General features: G+C 46.1%; 1 protein-coding gene, 1 long non-coding RNA gene and 4 other non-coding genes across 6 annotated transcripts; 5 read left to right on the top strand and 1 right to left on the bottom strand.

Annotated features, from left to right (window-relative positions):
- The first annotated feature begins 48 nt into the window (after nucleotides 1-48).
- Nucleotides 49-3228, top strand: LOC123463599. Its single transcript, XR_006639012.1, has 3 exons — nucleotides 49-204; nucleotides 739-979; nucleotides 3145-3228. It is a non-coding gene; the product is annotated as an uncharacterized LOC123463599 (long non-coding RNA).
- On the top strand, nucleotides 596-667 carry Trnac-gca. The gene has a single exon. It is a non-coding gene; the product is annotated as a tRNA-Cys (tRNA).
- Nucleotides 2048-2119, bottom strand: Trnac-gca. The gene has a single exon. It is a non-coding gene; the product is annotated as a tRNA-Cys (tRNA).
- A 759-nt stretch (nucleotides 3229-3987) lies between the features above and the next one.
- Trnac-gca lies at nucleotides 3988-4059 on the top strand. The gene has a single exon. It is a non-coding gene; the product is annotated as a tRNA-Cys (tRNA).
- A 2560-nt stretch (nucleotides 4060-6619) lies between these two features.
- Rpl23 (ribosomal protein L23) lies at nucleotides 6620-11562 on the top strand. The gene is made up of 5 exons (XM_004655489.2): nucleotides 6620-6686; nucleotides 7226-7309; nucleotides 7657-7785; nucleotides 11196-11309; nucleotides 11428-11562. Exons 1-5 carry the CDS (start codon nucleotides 6674-6676, stop codon nucleotides 11508-11510), a joined length of 423 nt encoding a protein of 140 aa, XP_004655546.1. The 5' UTR covers nucleotides 6620-6673; the 3' UTR covers nucleotides 11511-11562.
- Nucleotides 7340-7473, top strand: LOC123463860. Its single transcript, XR_006639231.1, has one exon. It is a non-coding gene; the product is annotated as a small nucleolar RNA SNORA21 (small nucleolar RNA).
- Nucleotides 11563-15562: the final 4000 nt, after the last annotated feature.

Genomic DNA, 15562 nt, shown 5'->3' with positions numbered 1-15562 from the left:
GCGCTCCCCGGGCGACGTGGGGCTACGCGGGGGCGGGTTCCGGGGAGGACGAACGAGGCTGGGGTGCCGGTGCCCCTGAGCTCCCCCCGGGCGGGCGGATGGCTGTCCTTCCCGGCGCAGGAGACCTCACCGAGCCCGGCTCGGCCGCACGTATCAAGACGCCTGAGCTCCCGGGAGCGGGCAGATCCTTCTCACCCCACGAGGGTACGACTGGTACCCTACCGTTTGCGGGAGTAGATGCACCAGCCTCGGGGACTTTCCTTCTGCCAGTGGACCCCAGGCACGAACCTACGGGGAACCCCCTCCGCCCCGCCCCCTCCCCCGGTTCCCTTCCCGCCCATATCCTTCACATTTGTAAGGCGGAACCTGTTCCTTCCCTTTTAGACACTGCGGCTCGAGAGGAACGGTGTTAGTTCTCCCTCTCTGTGCTCCTTAGGTGCAGCTGTCCCCCGGGTTCCTCAAATCTAGGCACCTTCCTGCTTTTACTTTGGCTTCCTTCAGTCTTTTTTCTCCCACCCTCCTACTCTAATTCACCGAGGAGCCGCCACCGTGTGTCAGTTAGTGAAAAGAGTCTATTCCAGGGTTGTGGCGGCGCGGGGGTATAGCTCAGTGGTAGAGCATTTGACTGCAGATCAAGAGGTCCCTGGTTCAAATCCGGGTGCCCCCTCGGAGACTTTTCCTTATTGATCATTTATGTGATTCATTCTCACTTCTTACGCTTTGACATTCCATCCTCAGGTAAAGGGAAACACGTACCACCCTCATTTTCCGGCCTTAACCAGAGCGTTTCCAGTTTTGCTTAGCAGCCGTCAGAAAGGAACTGTGACACGTGCACAGCCAAAGATTCACGTCTTCGTTACTGACCCTAGAGACGTGGGGATTTCTGCCCGCCGCTACCTTGCATGTTTTGGGTGGTTCCAGACGCCGAGTTCAGGAGTCAGGATGACTACCCCAGCGTGGCATGGCCTTTCCCATGAGGGTAAGAATGGGTCAAGAGAGGGAAACCCCACGTAGCCCTACTTCAATTTCGAACTTCTTTTCCCTTTTTGCTTTGCACAAGTTTAGCTCATTTTAATGCACATGAATAAAATATCTCAATGAGAAATGATACAAATGAATTCGGTGGAGGGTTTATTAAAACGTCGCTTAAAAAAAAAAATAGCTCGTTTCCGATTCTGTCTCTGAGAATTCTCTGAGAATTTGCTTTCTGAACAATTTTCCACTCCATGCAGGCAGGCAACCGAGGGGCCATACTTTGAACATAAATGGTGTATTACTAGAGATTCAGGCTTCAAATCCTAAAAATGGTGACGGATATCTCCTGGTTGAGTAATTTGTGGTTGGGCTGGAGAAAAACCATTAAGTGTGGAGAAGCAAGGGCGTCCCCCTCAGCTGGGTTTTGCCCAAAAAAAGGAAAAATAAAGGAGACAGGGAGAGATATGTTGCCTGGGTCAAGGGGCAGCTGTGATATTTTAAACCCAGAATCTGGTTGTGTCATCCCTTGGGACCCCAGGGAAATAAATACTCTCATGCATTCCCCCCAACCTCCCCAGATCCCATTCTTGTGAGCTGCTGGGCTGGATAGGGAGATAGAGCAAAGTTGCACTACAAAGCCCAGAAACAGCTGACCAGTGTTTCTTCTTTTCCCAGACACCAGGTCTTGAACTCGGCACCTGTACTTTATCAATCCGAAGCCCTGGCTTTGAACTAATATAAACTAGGACACTTTTTTTGCTTATCATATCTATACCATTCCTCCTTAAACTTTCAGACATAAAACTTTCTGAACTTGGATTCATCCTTAGTCTTTTGTGTAAGGGTACAAACTAGAGAAAATAACACTTTAGCCTAGACACACTGTTTTTTTACCCAAAATCCAGTGGTTGATGAGAATGACACAGTGCATAATGTCTTAATTCTACTTACTGAGGTAATATGCCACATAGCTTGGGTTGCTACTTGTAGAGAACCGGGATATATGGCTGTTGGAAGACTTTTGTATTCAGAAATAACACCTGGGTTTCTGTGAAAAATATGATGAGTGAACAGGGGGCACCCGGATTTGAACCGGGGACCTCTTGATCTGCAGTCAAATGCTCTACCACTGAGCTATACCCCCTCTGCTGGCAAGCCCTTGAAAATTCTTGGTCCACATACAATACAGTGTTTTTATACTGAAAATTGTTCATTTGTTCAAAGTCAGTATCATATTTTGCTAAATGATATTGAATTTACCAATAAGGAGACATATGTTAAAAAAAAAACAACATATTGGTTGATGCTGGGCGTGGTGGCGCACACCTTTAATCCCAGCACTTGGTCGGCAGAGGTAGGAGGATTGCTGTGAGTTCAAGACCACCCTGAGACTCCATAGTGAATTCCAGGTCAGCCTGGGCTAGAGTGAGACCCTATCTCAAAAAACAAACAAACAAAAAAAAACAAACAAAAAACATATTGGTGCCAGATGTGGAGGTGAGGCCACCCTGAGACTACATAATGAGTTTCAGGTCAGCCTGAGCTAGAGTGAGACCCTACCTCGAAAAAACAAAACAAAACAAAACATAAAAATATATTGGCAGTTGGAAAACATAAATAAACATAAATTGCTCAATACTTTACATAACCCCCTTATTTCTTTTCCTTTTTTTCCCCCCTTTTTTAATTTTTGGGATAGGGTCCCACTCTAGCCCAGGCTGACCTGGAATTCACACTGTAGTCTCAAGGTGGCCTTGGCCTTGAATTTACAGTGATCCTCCTACCTCTGCTTGCCAAGTAGTGAGATTAAAGGCGTGCCCCACCATGCCCAGCCTAGATAATCACTTTTCTAGAAATGTGGAAGGAGGTAAGACTCAGCTCTCTTTTCTACTGTGGGAAAGTGGCAGTTGATTTCAGGTTGGTAACTTGAAATTGACAAGGTGGATGTATTTATACCATAGGAATTGGTAAATGCTACCAGTAGGTTCCCTAGAGTTGCTAACCTTTTATTATTACACCTCTGTAACTGTTTTCTCCAGAGAGACGGGGCAAGCTTTCCAGCTGACAGAGAGCATGGGAGGTTTGAGACAGAAGGGTGGGGGGGAGCGGAGAGGGGGAGGGGAAAGAAGAAATGGGTAGGAGATCATAGTAAGAGTGTTTCCTCCCTAGGGGGAAACTGCTGATGCTCAAAGGAGCCAGAGGAGATGAAATGATTGAAGATGCTGGAGAGAATGGAGACCATGCAGGCATCTGTGACCAGGAGCACAGACGATCTTGGGACAGAGAGGGGAAGAACTTCCTCTTGGGAGCACAAAGTATCCAACTAGGTATTAAGTGAAATGAAGGCTGAGGAGTGAAGGATGTAAATTACATCTGAAGAATTCTCAAACCAAACATGATGATCACACCTGTAATCCTAATATTCTGGAGGCTGAGGCAGAAGGATTGCCATGAATCCAGGGTCAGCTTGGGCAAGTCTCAAGTGAAACCATCTCTCAAAAAGAGAGAGAAAAGAGAGTAAGAGAAAGACTGGCGTAGTAGGAGGCTTGCTGGCGCACACCTTTAATCTCAGCACTTGGGAAACAGAGGTAGGAGAATCGCTGTGAGTTAGAGGCCAGTCTGGAACTACAGAGTGAGTCCCAGGTCAGCCTGGATTAGAGTGAGACGCTACCTCCAAAACAAACAAACAAAACCCAAAAAGCAAAAAAAAAAAAACAAACGTATTAACAGAAAAAGAATAAAAGTTTCAGATGCCAGAGGTAGATAAGGCTTGCTTCATGATGGGAGAGAGAGATCGTATTGCAAACAGCCACAGGACCTTGAACTGTGGGCCAGACTGGTCTTTTGCTACCCCACCCCACCTACATTAGAATCCTTTCTGCAATCATCTCTTGATTTTTCTGTCATCTCAGAAAACAAAACAACAACAACAAAAATAAAAAAAAAAAAAAAAAAAACCTAACCTGGTCAATCGCATGACATTTAATTTGTAGTGCACACACCTCCAGTAGAGGGGGTATAGCTCAGTGGTAGAGCATTTGACTGCAGATCAAGAGGTCCCTGGTTCAAATCCAGGTGCCCCCTGACAAGATTCATTTTTAAGTTGAGAGGCCACACACATCTTAGTTTATATCCTCTTTGTACATTCTGGGATTATAAAAAATTGAGTAGGCTAATCACTGTACAATGTGAGAACCGTAAAGATCAGTCTGTGAGACCCTTTCAGTGCAACACATACGCGCCTGTTTTCACATTACTCTACTTCTAGTGTTTGGGATATATTCCAGTGCCTTGCACCTACCATGCAAGTATTTTATCACTGAGACATTGCCCAGCCTGCTATCTTGCACTTATTTTTTCAAAAGTATACAGAGGTGCTTTCTGGAGGCTGCATAGTATGTGATACTAAAACAGACAGGAACGTGGGGAAAAAAAAGCTTTTTTTTTTTCTTCCTAAACCATATGTTAAAAAAGATTTCCATGCAGCCAGGTGTGGTGATGCTTGCACCTGGGAGATAGAAGTAGGAGGATTGCTGAATGAAATCCAGGTCAGCCTGAGCTAGAGCAAGATCCTGTCTAGAAAAAAAAAAAAAAAAAAAGACTTCCAGAGCTGGGCAGTAGTGGTGGCACACGCCTTTAACCCCAGCACTCAGGAGGCAGAGGTAGGAGGATTGTCGTGAGTTAGAGGCCACCCTGAGACTCCATAGTGAATTCCAGGTCAGCCTGGGCTAGAGTGAGACCCTACCTCGAAAAAAAAAAAAAAAGTTTGGGGGCTGGAGAGATGGCTTACTGGTTAAGGCACTTGTCTGCAAAGCATAAGGACCTGAGTTTGATTCCCCAGTTCCCATGTAAAGCCAGTTGCACGAAGTGGCACATGCATCTGGAATCCATTTGCAAAGGTTGGAGGCCCTGGCGTCCCCATTCTTTCTGTTTGCAAATAGATAAATAAATAAATTGCTTGAAACAATGGCTCATGTAGCCCAGGTTAGTCTCAAAGTCCCTATATAGCCAACGATAGCCTTGAAATCCTGATCTGTCTCCACCTCTATGTTCTAGGAATATAGGTATATACTACACAATTTACAGGTATACATATGCATTAAGCTATGTTGCCCAGGTCAATTTAGAACTTGCTATATAACTGGTTGCCTTGAAATTCTAAATACTTTTGTCTCTGTTCCTGAGTATGTGATTGCAAGTATGGACCATCTTGGGAAAAAAAAAAAAAAAACATAATTTTCATTGAAAAGTGCTATTTAAGCTAGGTGTGGTGGTACATGTCTTTAATTCCAGCACTTGGGAGGCAGAAGTAGGAGGATCACCATGAGTTTGAGGCCACCCTGAGACTACAGAGTAAATTCCAGGTTAGCCAGGGCTACAGCGATATCCTACCTTGACAAAACCAAATAAATAAAAAAAATAATTTAAGCGTGTAAGCCATACCTGATGGTTCAGGCCTGTAATTCCAACTACTCTCAAGACTGAGCAGAATTATACATTCAAGAGCTACCTGGGTCATAGAGGGAGTTCCAGGCCACAAAATGTCTTAACAAGACCCTGTCTCAAAAGGGCCAGTCATGAAGGCACATGCCTGGAATCACAAATGTTTAGGAAGATAGTGTGGTCAGTGAAGCACTAGTATGAGTTTCATCCATAGTACACATGTAAAAAAAAAAGTACCAGCATTCACATAAGAAAATTGAGCATCGTGAAGCTGAGTGTGGGGGCACATGCTTCTTTCATTATTTTTTTTATTGACAAATTCCATAATTGTAGACAATAACCCAGGATAATACCCTCCCTCCTCCCATTTTTCCATTTGAAACTCCACTCTCCATCATATCCCCTCCCCCTCTCAATCAGTCTTTTATTTTGATGTCATCATATTTTCCTCCTATTATGATGGTCTTGTGTAGGTAGTGTCAGGCACTGTGAGATCATGGATATCCAGGCCAATTTGTGTCTGGAGGAGCACGCTGTAAGGAGTCCTACCCTTCCTTTGGCTTTTACATTCTTTCCCCCATCTCTTCCGTAATGAAATTAATCAACAGAAGCCAGGGGAGAGGTTGAAGCAGTGAAAATAAAGCAATTACATATGTAACCTATGAAAGCGACCGAATCGTATGGTACCAATCACACATACATGGGATGATCTATACAACTACAATAGCATTTCACATCCTAATAAAAATAATTCAGAAAGCTGGGCGTGGTGGCGCACAGCTTTAATCCCAGCACTCGGGAGAGGCCTAGGTAGGAGGATCACTGTGAATTCGAGGCCAGCCTGGGACTACAGAGCGAATTCCAGGTCAGCGTGGGCTACAGTGAGACTCTACCTTGAAAAAAAAAAACACAAAAATTAAAAAACATTTAGAGCTCGCTGTTCCTCCACGTCATGACCTATGCTCGCGACCTCTTGCTACTGCAAAGGAACTCTGGACACATGAACCCACTTTGTGCATCTAGCCGTTGTGCCCAACTACTTCCGAGCACGCAAAATAAGAAAAAGAGAGTCCCAAGACTCAGTCGTGTCTGCAACCCGGAGGCCCGGGACTTGCGACGTCCTACGGCTGCGCCCGCAGGGAAGAGCCGGCGTGAAGGAGCGCCGGTCACGTGGGCGGCGGGGGCGGGGCCTCCAGTTCATATCCCAGCGTCCTTTGCGCCTACTTCCTCTTTGACTCTTTTCCGGGCGGTCAAGATGTCTAAGCGAGGTGAGCTTCGGGGCTCAAGGGATCCACTGCCATCTGTCACGGGGTGACTGCTGGACTCTCTGGCGGCCGCAGCCCCGGGCAGCGGGGTCGCTTTGCTCTCTTCGGGCGGGAGATGGAGAAGGTGGGCGCTGCAGGAGCCCTGGCAGGACCTCGAGAGAGGGTGGGGGGGGTTCCCTGAGGGAGCGCTGAGCTGGCCGGATCCCTACATGGCGCTGGATAGAGCGAGCTCGGGGAGACCGCCCCACGCACAGGCGTGCAGCAGTGGGGTGGCATCGGGCCTGGCTTAGATCCTTGCCGGAGAAAGCGAGGATGGCCGTCATCCCGGCCCCTTAATTTCGACGGAAGAAGGAGGGCGAGCGTGAGCAATGTGCTCTGTGTCCTGTGCGGGCCGGGAGTCCTAGGGGAAGCTGTTCGTTGCCTACCGTAATCTTCCGAAGCGTCCGTGATGAACTTATAGGTTGGAAAAGTGTGAAGGGAACCCGTAAGGAAAAATGGACAATGATCACTTTACCCTCTCTGTCTTTTTTTCCTGCCGGTAGGACGTGGTGGGTCCTCAGGTGCGAAATTCCGGATTTCCCTGGGTCTTCCAGTGGGAGCTGTGATCAACTGTGCGGACAACACAGGTGAGACCTTGGTCTACTCCCCGGCACACGCTCCCTTTTAAAAGCACTCAGTGGGCCTTTTTACTGATGACCCATTGAGCCGTCAAGAAGGGACAGAGCGAAAACACCGCTTTTGGGTGAAGTGGCAGCATGTGCTGTTTACTTCAATCGGTGGTGTGACAAGGTCTTCGCTTGGCTGGAGGGAGACTAGGGAAATGTAAGGCTTGGCTTTTTAAGACAGGCTCTCTTGCCGTATTAACTCGGACTGACATCAAACTTGGCAGCCGTACTGCCTTAGTTTCCTGACATTTGAGATTACAGGTGGACACCTGACAAACGTTTGTGGCTTTCTTTGCATTCTTTAATAGGAGCCAAAAATCTGTATATCATCTCTGTGAAGGGGATCAAAGGACGCCTGAACAGACTCCCTGCTGCCGGTGTGGGTGACATGGTGATGGCCACAGTCAAGAAGGGGAAACCAGAGTTAAGAAAGAAGGGTGAGTAGACATGGAGCCCTCCTTGTCTCCTGGTGGGCAGCTGAGATTCTGTGTTTATGGGATGTATTCATTGGATGTTCATTTTGCACTAGCTAAAATCCTGCCTCCCTTTTGAGACACTGTGTGTAGAACAACGTAGGAATAGCCAGTTAAGAGTGCTCTAAGGTGTGGCTCCTTTTTCCGAGGTAGGGTTTCGGCTGTAGCCCAGGCCGACCTAGATGCACTATGTAGTCTCATGCTGGCCTTGGACTCAGAAATACTGGTACCTCAGCTTCCCTGATGCTGGGATTAAAGACCCCAAAACCTATTCCTAGGTAATATGGATTAAGAGTCTTCCTCAGCATTTCCCATGTGTGCTGTCTGGCTTTGACATTTAATATTCAGTGCACTTTAATTGTTGAGCCCTTCAATGTCCTGTCCCCTTATGTGGGGCTCAGTTCCCTTTATGAGATAGGGTCTCTAGCCAGGCTGGTCTCGGGCACGTCCCTGTTCTTAGGTTAGCTTCCTTGGTGCTGGGATAAGCCCAGACTGGGGTTCTGTTCCTGTTTTCTAGAGAAGTTCTGGACTGCTCTTGGAGTCTAGTACAAATGAAGTGGGCCATGGTGATGCAGGCAGGCCTTGTGTGTCGGTTTCATAGCACCACACTTACTGGGTTTTGTCTAGGAGTCTTTGGTTCCTTTTAGTAGCACTTGCGGGCATGGTAGTGCATTGATTAGTGTGTTGGGATAAGGATACATCTGCAAGGCTTTTCCCTCTTCCCAGAACACTTCCTGGGTCTGATTGGTGGCATGGGAAGCTGTCAGTGAAGAGCAGAGCAATGTCCTAACTTTGTGGGTGAGAAACAGCAGGATGCCCTGTTGTCTCCATCAGTGATGGGACAGATCAGAGAAGAACCCTTCAGAGTTTAATAGTAGTTGTGAATTTCCAATTATGCTACTGTCTTTGATTTTTCTGTGTTGAATGAACACGTACAAGAATGTGAAGACAAAGAAGGACTTGAAGTTTATGCTTTAGCCCGGGCTGGTCTCAAACTCACAACAGTTCTACCTCTGACTCTCAGTGCTGGGATTGAAGGCATGGGCCACCATCCCTAGGAAGTTTACACATTTATTTTTGGTTTGTGACCTTAAGATGTGCATATGTAGAGTCCAAGGAGGCTCCCTGAGTGAGTGTTTTGAGGATGGGGTCTGGTACATAGTCTCAAAGATGTCAAGATCCCAGTCCTTGTAGTTCCCACATTTGATTGTGAATGTATAATGGTTATTTTACAGGAGAAAAGTTTGGGCTCCAGAGGATGTAGTAATTTGTCTAAGGTTTCTGAGTTCCCGAATTTGAACCTGGCTTGGCAGGTAATAGGCCACTTCCCTAGGATGTGCAAGGTCCAGGGTTCTATTCCCAGCTCCAACAATTTGAAACCTCTGTGTCATTTTGATGATCTTGGCGAAAAAATAGTTTTCACTTAAGCACAGGTAGTTTGTTGTTGGGGGTATTTTGATTTTTCAAAGTAGGGTCTCACTCTAGCCCACGCTGACTTGGAATCTGTAGTCCCAGGCAAGTAAGCATGCCAGGCATAGTCTATACATGCATGTCTTTAATACCAGAGATGGTAGGATTGCCATGAAATTCAATGTCAGCATGGGACTGCATAGTGCAGTCAGCCAGAGCTAAAGAAAGAGCATACCTTGAGGGAAAAAAAAGTTAAACTTAGTATTATGGTAAGTACAAATGATAGGGGAATGAGTGCCAGGCCAGGTGGTACAGGCCTGGTGGAGACAGTTGGGAGGAGGATCATAATTTCAAGGCCTGCCTGGGCAACTTAGTGAGACATAATCTCAAATTAAAAAGAGCTGGAGACACATACAAAGCCAAAGGACATAAGTTCAATTCCCCAAGACCCATGTAAGCCAGATGCACTAGGAAGCAGGTATCAGGAGTTCCTTTGCAGTGGCAGGAGGCCGTGGCATGCCCATTCTCTACCTCTGCTTCTCTCTAAAATAAAATAAAAAATATTTAATATAAAAAGATCTGGAGGTAACATAACACATTTGACCTGGCATGCCCAAGGCCTGTTTTGTTTTTTGAGGTAGGGTCTCATTCTAGCCCAGGCTGACCTGGATTTCACTAGGTAGTCTTAGGGTGGGCTCATACTTCAATCAATCCTCCTACCTCTGCTTCCCAAATGCTGGCATTAAACACATGTGCTACCATGCCCTGGATGTTTTAATAATATTTATTTGCAAGGAGAGAGAATGGGTGTGCCAGAGTATCTAGCCAAGGTAAAGGAACTCCAGATGCATGTAGCACTTGGTGTATCTGATTTTAATTTGTGGGAGAATAAATGAATGGGTATGCCAGGCCCTCTAGCCACCGCAGAAGCACTCCAGCCGCTTGAGACACCTTGTGCATCTGGCTTTATGTGAGTACTGGAAAATCAAACCTGGGTCTTTTAGGCTTTTCAGGCAAGTGTTTTTGTTGTTGTTTGTTTGAGGTAGGGTCTCTCTCCAGCTCAGGCTGATCTGGAATGTGCTGTGTAGTAACTGGGATTTTTTGAGGTAGGGTTTCACTCTAGTCCAGGCAGGCCTGGAAATAGTTATTTGCAAGCAGAGAGAGAAGAGCCATAATGGGTGCACCTGCAGACACTGCAAGTGAACTCCAGGTACAGGTGCCATTTTTGTGCATCTGGCTTTACATGGGTACTGAGAAACCAAACTTGGGTTTGTTAGGCAAGTGCGCTCACCACTGAGCTAGCTCTCCAACCCCAACTGGGATCTTTTGGGATGTTTTTTTTGGGGGGGGGGGTTCGAGGTAGGGTCTTACTCTAGCTTAGGGTGGCCTTGAACTCACAGTGATCCTACCTGTGCCTCCTGAGATTAAAGGCTTGTGCCACCAGACCTGGCTTCCAACTGGGAATTAGTTATTTTTATTTTATTTTTTATTTTTTGCTATTTTTTATTTATTTATTTATTTATTTGAGAGCAACAGACAAAGAGGCAGAGAGAGAGAGAATGGGCGAGGCAGAGAGAGAGAGAATGGGCGCACCAGGGTTTCCAGTCACTGCAAACGAACTCCAGACACGTGCACCCTCTTGTGCATCTGGCTAACATGGGTTCTGGGGAGTCGAGCCTCGAACCAGGGTCCTTAGGCTTCACAGGCAAGAGCTTAACTGCTAAGCCATCTCTCCAGCCCTTGTTTTTGTTTTTTGAGGTAAGGTCTCATTGTAACTCAGCTGGCCTTTAACAAATGCAAGAAAATGGTGGAAGTTTAGGAGTGATTGTCTGCAAGGTTTCTTCCCCTTGCTGGTAGGAAATGGAAAGCTAATCAGTGTGCATTGGGTCAAGAGATACAAACTGGTGAACTGGTGCATGTATGCTGGTTGTAAGGTCCTGACCACTGCTCTTAACTTCCCTTAGTCCATCCAGCAGTGGTGATTCGACAACGAAAATCATACCGAAGAAAAGATGGGGTATTTCTTTATTTTGAAGATAATGCAGGGGTCATCGTAAACAATAAAGGCGAGATGAAAGGTAAGGAGGCAGCAGTTCAAGATGTTCCCTACATATCTGGTGCTGGGTGACTTGACTCTGGCCTAGGGGTGCAAGCAAGCAAGGAAGCCTCAGTCTCACCTGTCTCTCTTTTATGCAGGTTCTGCCATAACAGGACCAGTTGCAAAGGAGTGTGCAGACTTGTGGCCCAGGATTGCATCCAATGCAGGCAGCATTGCATGACCCTCCTGTGTGTTTGTAAAATATACCCATTAAAAAGTATTTGCTTCAAGTACCTGCTGTCTGTTCTTTGTTTATTTCCTTATTTATTTATTTATTTTTGTTTTTCAAGGTAGGGTTCATTCTGGCTCAGAGTGACCTGGAATTCATTATGTAGTCTCAGGGTGGCCTCGAACTCAGTGATTCTCCTACCTCTGCCTCCCCCATGCTGGGATTAAAAGCATGCACCACCACACCCGGCTAAAATATATTTATTTGAGAGAGGGAAAGAGAATGGGTGTGCTACGGCCTCTAGCCACTGCAAGCAAACCCCAGATGCATGCACCCCCTTGTGCAGCTGGCTTATGTGGGTCCTGGAGAATTGAACCAGGATCCGTTGGCTTTACAGGAAAACAACTTAATTGCTAAATCATCTCTCCAACCCCAGATTTTTAAAAAGTTTTTATTAACATTTTCCATGATTATAAAAAAATATCCCATGGTAATATCCTCCCTCTCCCCCCCCCCCACTTTCCCCTTTGAAATTCCATTCTCCACCATATTGCCTCCCCATCTCAATATATACAATACCAACCTATTAAGTACCCTCCTCCCTTTATCTTCCCTTTCAACCCTAGATTTTTTTTTTTAAATTTTTTATTTATTTATTTGAGAGCAACAGACACAGAGAGAAAGACAGATAGAGGGAGAGAGAGAGAATGGGCACACCAGGGCTTCCAGCCTCTGCAAACGAACTCCAGACGCATGCGCCCCCTTGTGCATCTGGCTAACGTGGGACCTGGGGAACCGAGCCTTGAACCGGGGTCCTTAGGCTTCACAGGCAAGTGCTTAACCGCTAAGCCATCTCTCCAGCCCTCAACCCTAGATTTTAAAAAAAATATTTCGTTTAATCTTTTTATTAACAACTTCCATGATTGTAGACAATATCCCATGGTAATGCCCTCCCTTCCTGTACTTTCCCCTTTGAAACTCCATTCTCCATCATATCTCCTCCCCATCTCAGTCTCTTATTTTGATGTCATCATCTTTTCCTCCTGTTACCATGGTCTTGTGTAGGTAGTGCCAGTCACTGTGAGGTCATGGATATCCAGGCCATTTTGTGTCTGATAGGAGGATGTTGTAAGGAGTCCTGTCCTTCCTTTGGCTCTTATATTCTTTTCCACCACCTCTTCCGCAGTAGACCCTGAGCCTTGGAAGGTGTGGTAGAGATATTGAAGTGCTGAGCACTCCTGTCACTTTCCAGCACCATGATGCCCTCTGAGTTATCCCAAGGTCACTGCCATCTGAAAAGGGAAGGTTCTCTACCAAAAGAGTAGCATTAACATAAGGGTACGAACATTAAGAGAAGTGCTTACTGGGCAGTTTGATAAGCATAGTATATACATTTAGTCAGCACACATTATACCCCTAGGGCTCATGATTACCCCTGTTTTCAGTTTTCAGTATTCCCTCCCATGGAGTGGGCCTCCAATCCAATTAGATGGCAATTGGTTTCCACCATGACAGACGTGCCACTATGGCATCCGTTGGCTCATTTGGCCTGGCTGGCCAAATAAAAGGCTTGCAGTGTCCACTGTTGAGTATCTTCACTGGTGATTGCTCTCTCCCATTAAACTGCATGCAGAATGGCTTCTTCCAGCTTTCTGTCAGCTGGTCTACATGGAGGAGGTTATCAGCTCAGTTTCAGCAGGATTCCTCAGTGGTCTTGCAGCCCAAGTATGTGGAGTCTTCAGCAATAGGGTCTTACTATCTATTCCTGTTGGGAAACCAAGGGCCTCTGCAATGGCCTATAATGTTTTGGGGGCATCAGGGACCTCTCTGGCCAACAACTCACTGGAAGGTATCCCATGCCTGGCACTGAAAATTTTCTAGAAACAATCTATGGCTCCTGAGTGTTCCATTGACCAAACAATTGTTTATTATTACTATTATTCATTCTTTAGAGACAAGGGGGAGGGAGAGAGTGAGAATAGGCATGCCAGGGTCTCTAGCCACTGCAAAGGAACTCCAGACACATGTACCTGGTTTATGTGTGATCTGGAGAATTGAACCTGGGTCCTTAGGCTTTGGAGGCAAATGCACTTTGGTGTTTTTCTAAGCAGGGTCTTACTCTAGCCAAGAGTAACTTGGAATTCAGTCTGTAGTCCCAAACTGGCCTGGAACTCACAGCTATCCACCTACTGCCTGTTTTTGCTATTTAAACTGGAGGATGAATAAGAAATAGTAGGTAGATGAACAGATTACTGGGGATGGAAAGGCCTAAGTGAGGTCAGGGGAAAAGATTAAGAGGGTAGCCTGATATGGTGGCACATGCCTGTAATCCCAGCATTTAGGAGGCAAGAGATAGGAGGATTACTGAGTTCAAAGGCTCCCTGAGACTACATAGTGAATTCCAGGTCAGCCTGGACTAGGGTGAAACCCTACTTTGAAAAATAACAAATAAAGACAGAGGGGGAGGGGATATGATGGAGAGTAGATTTGTGAAGGGGAAAGTTGGGAGGAGAGGATTATTATGGTTTATTGTCTATAATTATGGAAGTTGTCAATTAAATTAAAATGGGGCTGGAGAGATGGTTTAGCGGTTAAGCGCTTCCCTGTGAAGCCTAAGGACCCCTGTTTGAGGCTCCATTCCCCAGGACCCACATTAGCCAGATGCACAAGGGGGCGCATGCGTCTGGAGTTCCTTTGCAGTGGCTGGAAGCCCTGGCCCACCCATTCTCTCTCTCTCTCCCCCTCTTTCTGTCTGTTGCTCTCAACAACAACAAAAATTAAAGTGGGTCTGGTGAAATGGCTTAGCAGTTAAAGTGTTTGCCTGCGAAGCCTAAGGAACCCAGTTTGATTCCCCGATACCCATGTAAGCCAGATACACACACAAACTGGTGCATGCATCTGGGCTTGCAGCAACTGGAGGCCCTGGTGTGCCCAATCTCTCTGCCTCTTTTACTCTATCAGATAAATAAAATAAACTATTAAAAATATATTTAAAAAATTATAATGATGCCGGGTGTGGTGACACATGCCTTTAATCCCAGCACTCGGGAGGCAGAGGTAGGAGGATCATGGTGAGTTTGAGGCCACTCTGAGACTACATAGTGAATTCCAGGACATCCTGGGCTAGAGTGAGACCTTACGTCGAAAAACAAACAAACAGCCAGGCGTGGTGGTGCACGCCTTTAATCCCAGCACTTGGGAGGCAGAGGTAGGAGCATCGCTGTGGGTTTGAGGCCACCCTGAGAATGCAGTGAATTCCAGGTCAGCCTGAGCTAGAGTGAGACCCTTCCTCAAAAAAACAAAAAAAAAAAAAAAAAAGAAAGAAAAAGAAAAACAAACAAAAAAATTAAAATGAGCCAGTCGTGTTGACTCACACCTTTAATCCCAGTACTCAGGCAGAGCAGAGGTAGAAGGCCACCCTGAGACTACATAGTTGATCTGTAGTTCAAGGCTAGTTTCAGCTACATAGGTTCAGGCCAGACACTGTCAAGAGGAATAAGGGGGCTGGTGAGATGGTTTAATGGTTAAGGTGCTTGCATGTAATGCATAAGTATTCTGGTTCAATTCCCCAGTACCCACATAAACCAGATGCATAGGTGGCACATGCATCTGGAGTTGTTTTCAGTGGCTAAAGGCCCTGATACATCTATTCTCTCTCTCAAAAAATAATAAAAAGGAAGAAGGAAGGAAGAAAAAAAGTAGGAATGGGGGAGATATGACTTATTGATTCTGGCTATGCGCCTACCATGAACCCTTCTAAATTTCAACTTTTCACTCTGTAAAGTGAAGGTGGTCAGTTGATGCTTTCTGAATTTGTTCTGGTCAATTCTGGGAACGAGTGTGTAGGGCCTGGCAGAAAGAGACACCAGTGCTATTCTCTTTGGCCTTCAGACTATTGAAAAAAACCCTGAACCAGGCGTGGTAGCGCACTCCTTTAATCTCAGCACTCAGGAGGCAGAGGTAGGAGGATCCCTGTGAGTTCAAGGCCACCCTGAGATTACATAGTGAATTCTAGGTCAGCCTGAGCTACAATGAGACCCTACCTCAAAAAACAAAACAAAAAA

This window comes from Jaculus jaculus, chromosome 9 (genome assembly GCF_020740685.1).
Source record: "Jaculus jaculus isolate mJacJac1 chromosome 9, mJacJac1.mat.Y.cur, whole genome shotgun sequence".
NCBI classification, from domain to species: Eukaryota; Metazoa; Chordata; class Mammalia; order Rodentia; family Dipodidae; genus Jaculus; species Jaculus jaculus.
The sequence above is the reverse complement of the archived record's forward strand: the minus strand, read 5'-3'. Positions and strand labels throughout refer to the sequence as shown.